Source organism: Leopardus geoffroyi, chromosome B3, assembly GCF_018350155.1.
Source record: "Leopardus geoffroyi isolate Oge1 chromosome B3, O.geoffroyi_Oge1_pat1.0, whole genome shotgun sequence".
Classification (NCBI taxonomy): Eukaryota; Metazoa; Chordata; class Mammalia; order Carnivora; family Felidae; genus Leopardus; species Leopardus geoffroyi.
In genome coordinates this window covers 4,844,006-4,851,637 of record NC_059337.1, presented here as the reverse complement: position 1 = coordinate 4,851,637, position 7,632 = coordinate 4,844,006, and the positions used below count along the sequence as shown (strand labels likewise).

The window sequence follows — 7,632 nt, the reverse complement described above, 5'->3', positions numbered from 1 at the left end:
CGGCTCGGGCTGGGGGCGTGGCTCACGCCAGCGGGGCGGGGCCGAGAGGTGTCCGACCGCCGGCACCAGCGCGCGGTGCCCTTGACCGGCTGGGTCCGGGGTTCTCCCGGCAAAAGCTCCGAGGAAAATGACGTAAAATCCGGGGTTCCCAGGATGTCAGTTCCGGGCGGGGCCTCAGGGACCTAATACCCGCCCGTTTTACGACAGGATATTTGCAGAGCAAAGGGAAAGGCCAGAGAAAATACAGGATGCCCGGTTAAATTCGAATTTTAGATAAACAAGTTTTTTTTCTTAGAAGTATGTCCATGCAGTCTTTAGGACATCTCATACGAAAAAACTATTGATTATTTAAATGAAATCAGAATTTAACTGGGTGTCCTCTATTTTTATTTGGTACCTCTGGCAACCCTACCCAAGGCTAGAGAAGAGAGTAAGCAGACAGCGAGGGCTGGATCCTGGCTCGGCTCACTCTCTTGCATGCTCTGAGCACTCCCCTCGAAGCTTGGCGTGGGAATGAAATGAAATGCGGTGAGCAAAACCCCACCTTGCAGTGTAGGCAGCTCCCTTTTACGGGAGAGGAAACATGAGACTTGCCTGTGCCAGCAGGCGGCAGAGGTGAGTAAGAACCCAGCGCCTGGCACAGGACCAGGCATATATAACAGGCCCTGAGTACCTGCTTGCTGAATGAGCAACTGACTTAGGAGTCCTCAGGAGGCTGGTGTCCTGAAGTTTTCTTGGCTTTTTGGAGCCAGCTCCATCTTACTGAGCATCCTGCCCTCTGGTCTTCCGGCCCCCCCTTTCCCTCCCATGCCCTCAAACATGGCTGGAAGGAGAGGATCAGACATGCTTCATAAAGAGCTGGGTTTTATTCACAACTTCAACAGGGAAGCAAGAAATACAGCAGGGACAAAATTTGTGTCTGCATTGGCAGTATTCCTGGCGACACAACCAGAAATCACACTGATGGAGTCACAGAGATTTGAGGCCAGGTTTTACGTCCAGATGGGGCCACTGCCAGGGTCCCGTTCAGCTCCTCCCCTGGGAGGGCACGGTCCAAGCCATGTCGTCGTATCTTCCTCATTAATGGTGTCACTTCTGCACCACTTACACCAGCAGCCTCCTGTACCGAAGGGGAACACACAGAATAACTGACCTAGGCGGAGGGGGGAAATGACAGGGGCATCCTGCCATTCCTAAGTGCTAGGCGTCCACAGAGGCAGGCAGGGGCAGGCTCTTAGCCTAGGCAGCCTCCCCCTAGCGCCTTTCTCCCAGAAGAAGAGGTGGGAGGGGTCGGGGTGGTGGTTTTCCCAGGGTGACAGCCCAACCTCAGAGTGATCATGACAGTCAAGGAGATCACAGAAGTGAAGTCCATGTGCGTGCCTGGCCCTGGGCCAGTGTCAACGTTTTCCCTCCCCCGCCCTCAGCTCTGCCCCAGACCTCACTTCTGAAGCCCCATCCTCTAGTGCTAGGTACTGCTTCCTCTGAGACTTGCTAGTTGGTCTGCATGCTTTAGGCCTTCAAGACCAACAGCCCCAGCCAGAGGTGACATCATCTCCGTTCAGACTCAGCCAGCCCAAGCTCCTGGCCCTTACATCTGAGGTCCCCAGGGGCTGGCAATTCTGTGCATGAGGAGGACCAGGCATGCTGACTGGGGCTGGAGTTAGACCTTCTCTAGGGAATGCCCCCTCCCTTCCTTCAAAAAGTGTGCACTATATGCTGGGCACAGTGGAGGTATGAAGGTGAGTCTGTAACAGGTGCTGCTGATAGCTCCTGTTTACGAAGTGCTTTCTATGTGCCAGGCGTCATGCTGAGCATGTGACACAAACGGTCTTGTTTAATATGAGATGGACGCTATCAATCCCATTTTATAAATGAGGAAGATGAGGCTTAGAGGGGTTAAGTGACATTTTTAAGGTCACACAGCTACTAGTTAGGTTAGGAGCCTAGCACGCTGTCCCCAGAACCCACATTCTACCACATTACACTGCCTTCTGCCCACAGTAACAAAGTACGGGGAAGGTTGTGTGGGGTGGGGGCCGCCTCAGGTGCAGGGAATGAAGAGCTGCCCTTCTACCAGGCCAGAGACCAAAGCTGGCTTGGCTCTACTTTGGGGCCTTGGATCTAGGTCAGTGGTTTATGACCAAAGGTAATCTGGCTCCCTCCCCCAACCCCCTCACAAGAAGGCCTCCGGCAATGTCTGGAGGCATGTTTTTCTGTTGTCACAACTGGGCAGGGGGAGGATGCTCTAGTGGATAGAGACAAGGGATACTACAAACTTCCTACAATGCACAGGACAGCCCCCACAACAAAGAATTATGCAGCCCAGGATGTCAAGAGTCCTGAGGTTGAGAAACCCTGCACTGAGGGTCACTGAGGCAGCCGAGTGACTGGGAAGAGCACTGGTCAAGGCGAACAAGGTCTGGACTCCGTCTTGGATGCTGACTCTCCTCCTCTCTGGGCCTCAGGGTCCCAACTGTAGCCGTAAGTATCCCCGAGGCATGGCAAACGTGGACAGCTGGGGTGGGGCAGGCCTGGAGGTGGGGGGCACGTCCTGCTGCAAGAGGCTGGCTAATCCTAGGCTGTGACTTTAGACTGAGGACTCGGTGAGGGGGAACTTCTTCCCTACTGGGAAGGTCAGCTTCCTTTCTTCAAAGTCTTCTCCCTTTGATCTGGATGGTGGGGAGAGCCTGGAATCCCTGGCTTTCTGGGGCCCGTCATACCTTGGGGAGAAGGCACACCCTAAGCCCCGTGCTGGAACCAGGAGCAGCTGGGTCTCTCCTGGTCCTGAGGTGGGAGCCTGGCTCACCTGGGGGTGAGGTGCTGGGCTGCTAAGGCTCATGCCCAGAACTTTCTTTAGCAGGAGGATCCTGGGCAGATCGTGACTCAGCTGCCGTCTCTGGTCCCTCAGGGAGATGTGGGGAGCTGTTCCCAAGAGGAATGGGCCAGGGGTTTCCAGACTCTTCTTGCCCATGAAGTGACCTAGAAAGGAGGTGCCAAGGCACAAGGAAGGTGGGGAGAGAGGATCCCATCTCAGTGGGAAAGTTCCCCATCTCTCCCAACTTTCAGTTCTCATGGCAGGAAGATCCACGGGCAACCTTCCTCCTCCTCACCAAGGAGCCACAAACACCCCGGGGTTGGTAGCAAAGCCCACCTCCGCTTTTCCTGAACAGGAGAGGCTGGCACAGCTGGAAGGAGGGAAACTCTGCCAGCTGTGCTGCCTGCTTTCCAGAGGCCGGGCGAGGACAAGGAGGAAAGCGGAGAAGGAAGAAGTGTCTGCCAGGTGCAGGGGCAGAGAAGACACACCAGAGGACACAAGAGGATTCAGTAGACTCTTGCCTAAGGCCAGGGGCACCGGCTGGCAGGCAGATCTAGGATCCAGCCCCAGTTCTGCTTTAACTGGCTGAGCGATCTCAGCCAAGTCACTGAACTGTCTGGGTCTCAAGTTTTCCATCTATTAAATTAGACGGGTTCCAGGGTCCTCATCCGCGCAGACACCAGAGTCCCTGGCTGAGGAACGGCCTGAGAAGGGAAATGGGATCAGAGTACGGAGAAGGGCGCTTGCGCGGGTCCCGAAGACTTACCGGTGGCCCAGAGGTTGCCCCGCGGGTGCACTCGGATCCTGCTGGCCCTGCTGCGGGGCTCCGGAGAATCCCAGCTGAGCGGCGCGGCGCCCGCAGCGAGCAGAGCGAAGAGCAGGAGACCGCCTAGCAGCCGAGCGCCCCCCGCCCGCAGGGTCATGGCTGTGCCCTCGCCGAGCCTCCGCCCCGGCGCGCTTCGCAGCCGCTACGGCCGGGGCCCCAGCCTTCCCTCCTTTTAAACCCGCGCTCCTGGGGGGGCGGAGCCTGCCCCGAGGAACCCGCCCCTGGCGCGCTCGCGGCCGCCCCGCCCCCGCAAGTTGCGAGGCGCCGCGCCCCGTCGCTTCGGCCACCGCCTGGGTACCGCGTCCGCAGGGCGGGCGCCCAAGCCCACTGTCTTCAGGCAGAGGACCCCCCACTACGGGGAGCGGGGGCGGGGCGAAGCCCGTTCCCCTGGCCGCCCCCTCGCCTCTCCCACTGGCTTTCGGGCCACGAGTGGTTACTTCTTGGAGTCTCTCATTTATAAGGGTAGAAGTGGGGGCGAGGACACTGGCGCTGCAGTGCCCAGCAAAGTCCCGGGCACCAGGCGAGCCATAAAATGCCTGCCAGCCCTTCCCTCTTCGGGAATACGACCCGTGTTCACCCTACTCTCGGCCCTCTCACCACCAGCTCACCAGAGGTGATGTCGAAACCACAGCAGGTGCTGGGGTGGGCAATGCAGAGCAAGGGACGGGGGGATAGTGAACACCCCTCGCCCCAGGAACGGACGCTTTACTTGGGGGGCGACCAGCCTACCACTTCGGCCGAAAGCGGATCTCTGGGTCAGGGAAGTAGAAAGAGCACCAGACCAAGAGTTCACATGCAAACCGTGTGACCTCGTTGAAGCTCACTTTCTTCGGCTGTAAAATGGTAATAACCACGTTGCCCCATTTTTAATAATTTTACATTTCTTAGTACAGTCACGTTGTGGCAGGAAGCAGCAGTCCTGCAGACGGCCCTCTCACAGCCAGCACTCTCCTCCTTCCAAGTCCACACCTGTCTTGGAAAGAACTTTTGGGTCAGTGGCATCACTTAATGAGTAAGACACTGTGCTCCAGAATAATACTTTTATTTTTGCTTAAAGGTTCACTAAACACCAATGTTGGGAGCATCAAGGTAGGCACAGTAGGGAGACAGAGGGTAATTCCCAGCTGCCAAGGGAGTTTACCGTCTCATTGGAGAAACAGAGCACCAAAGGAGTGAATGATGGGGGAGCGTGAGTGCAGACCAACCCGGGGTTCTGGGCTCCTCCCTGAAACACTGCACAGTGTGGCTGTGACAGAACCTACGCCCCAGTGTGGCTCAGTAATGCTGCTTCGTATTATTAATCTCACACATATCCAGCACAGCACGGGCTGCTAACTCTATGGATCACCATCCTAAACGGGGAAGTGTATATGAGAGGCTGGTTGTCATGCTGAATTCCCAGGAGCATGACATACAGGACAGGGACACTCCATTTCTGGCCCTGGCTTTTCCCCCGAATCTCCTGGCTTCTCACCCCCCACCCTGGCATTTACACCTCTCTGCATTCTTGTCACTGTTTAGCTGTGGTGTACAGATATAGCTCTTATCACCTTCCCATCACAACTCCCTCTGTGACCCCCTCCCTCTCCTCTGGCCCACGGATGTAGAAATTAGTGGGAACACACACGAGGAACCTTATTTGGAACCTTACTTGGTAGGTTTATCTCTCATTTTATAACTGGAAACAGGCTCAGAGGGTGAGTCACTCGCCCAGACGTCACGCCAGAATCAGACTTCGGGTCCGCTTGGATCACTCTGTCAGGCCCCCAAAGTCATGCGGGGCAGATGCTATTTCCCTAAACCACACCCACTCCCATTTTACCATCAAAGTGTAACCATCTCAAAGCTGGTTTAGATTTCTCGGGGGAGAAAGGGAGCAGGCACTGAATTTGGAGTTGGCCCTCGCTTCTAAAGGTGACCCTGGGACCGTGGGTTCTGCTCTGACAGGTTCGTTTACACTCCAGACAAGCCTCCTCTGTCACAGCATGGGTCCACAGCTACAAGACTGTCCCCAGGTGCCCCCAGGGGGATCATTTTATCTGTCAGCCTAGCACAGCAAGCACGGGGGCCTGAGAACCCTGCAGAAAGAAGCAGGGTAGCAGCCCCACCGCCAGCCATAAAACACTGTCCCAGGGATGAGCAGCACTAGGCAAGCAGAGAGGGTGGCTTGCCCAAGACCACAATTCCAAGCTCGATGCCCCAGTGAGTGTGCTAGCCTCTGAGTTTAGAACGAGGACCTCAAGTGCCCGCTGCCTGTTCCCCAAGTCTACTGTGACGGCAAGGGAAGTCTAAGGGCTGCCATCCCACTGGGAAGACGGACAGTGAATCATCTGGAGGCTCGTGGAGAAGCTCTTCAGTGCTCACACTTGGCCCTTCCCAGGTTTCTACAACATTCAAGGACATCCGAAGGCGCAGAGAAGATTCATAGGACAGTCCAAAAGATGATTGAGGGGTGAACGATACACGGCAAATCCTCTTATAACCAATGCCGACGAAACATTTAAACTGCACCATGGCTTTGAATAAAGGACACATGTATTACTCTTTGCTATTATTTTCATTAAATTAGGATCAATTACAAGTTACATCTTTTCACAACTGCATCTTTTCTGTTGTTGTTTTCCAAAAGTACTTACACGCACGTTCCTTTGATCACCGACACTATTTTGACGTAGTAAAGACTGGTATGACGCCCATTTTATAGATGGGTTAATGCAAGGACAAAGCGAGTTAGTCACACAGAAACTTATAAACAAATGGAGAAAACCAGGGTGGACTTCACACACGTGAAAGGTGCAGAGGACAACGGAGGAAGGGAAAAGCAGAAACTTAGACACACACGAGTCTGGTGAAAAGGAAGGACAGTAAACCCAGAGCTGCTCAGAAAAGCACGCTGTAGGAGCACTGCTGGCACACTCTTGCGCACAGATCTGTGCCCGTGTGGGCCGGGAGGCTGAAGAGAAGCACACTGAGCTATATCTCAGGTCCTGCTCAGGAAAGCAGTGTATAATCAGGAAAAGAGCAGAATCCTTAAGAGAGGAGAGGAGACTCAGGGATGGAGGGTACAATTTCTCAGCCAGAGGGAGCACATAAAGATTAGCCAGAAAATCAGAACACTAACCATTACTAAGGAAATACTGCAGAAACCGAAACTGCCAAGACACAAAGTGGTTTTTAAAGGCAATATTCAGAAAAAGAGAAAATACCTCCATTTGACAAAGTGAGGGCAATCCCAACGGTGGCTAAGGGGGCAACGCAGCTGCTGCTCAGGGACGTCCCGAAAACCCGAGAGGGGGGGCGGCCCCAGGCCCAGCACTCATGTTACCTGGGTGGAACCACCATGTACTTCAGGGGACATTTCAGTAACTGAAATAAATACCCCTTAAGGTCCAGAGCGCCTCACTATTTCTAAGCGATTCACTCATCTGAGCAAGCCCACAGGACAGCCTAGAGCCTCTGAAGAATTCCCAAGAGCCCTGTAGGCGTGGGATCTATTCCAAATGAAAGGGTCTCATCAGATATGGCAGAGGTACAAGGACAGGGCGATGACCCCTAACAGCACGACATGAAAACAGCAACAGGCAGGTCTCTTAACTTCTGGTTTCTCTTATGTAAAATGCAAGTTTATTCTGAAGACCGAATGAGAGAAGATAAAAATCTGTCACAGATTCAAAAGCACTTAGCAGAGCAATGGCAGACGCTAAGTACCCTGTCTTATTAGCTGGGTCCTGGGAAAAGCAGAGCCTGCCTCACATCTGAAGCCCATTACAGGGGAGGGAGGGGTCCCTGGGTAGCCTTTAAAAGTGTGTTGACACCACAGTCAGCAAAACGCCTGCCACACTGCAAGCCGTCTGGCAGACTAAAAAGGCTAGCATATTGACCTCAGCTTTTGGCCCATTCCAAGAGACAAGTTCTAGAGCGATTTCTCTTTTCTCGCTTAAATAAGTTGTCAGGCTAAGTCTCATGCCAGGGATTTAGTTTCCCGCCTGAC

General features: G+C 54.2%; 1 protein-coding gene across 1 annotated transcript; it reads right to left on the bottom strand.

The window, feature by feature from the left end:
- Positions 1–847: 847 nt before the first annotated feature.
- On the bottom strand, positions 848–3,792 carry NMB (neuromedin B). The gene is made up of 3 exons (XM_045448667.1): positions 3,582–3,792; positions 2,807–2,979; positions 848–1,120 (listed from the first exon to the last, which is right to left on the bottom strand). The coding sequence occupies exons 1-3, from the start codon at positions 3,736–3,738 to the stop codon at positions 956–958; spliced, it is 495 nt and encodes a 164-aa protein (XP_045304623.1). The 5' UTR covers positions 3,739–3,792; the 3' UTR covers positions 848–955.
- Positions 3,793–7,632: the final 3,840 nt, after the last annotated feature.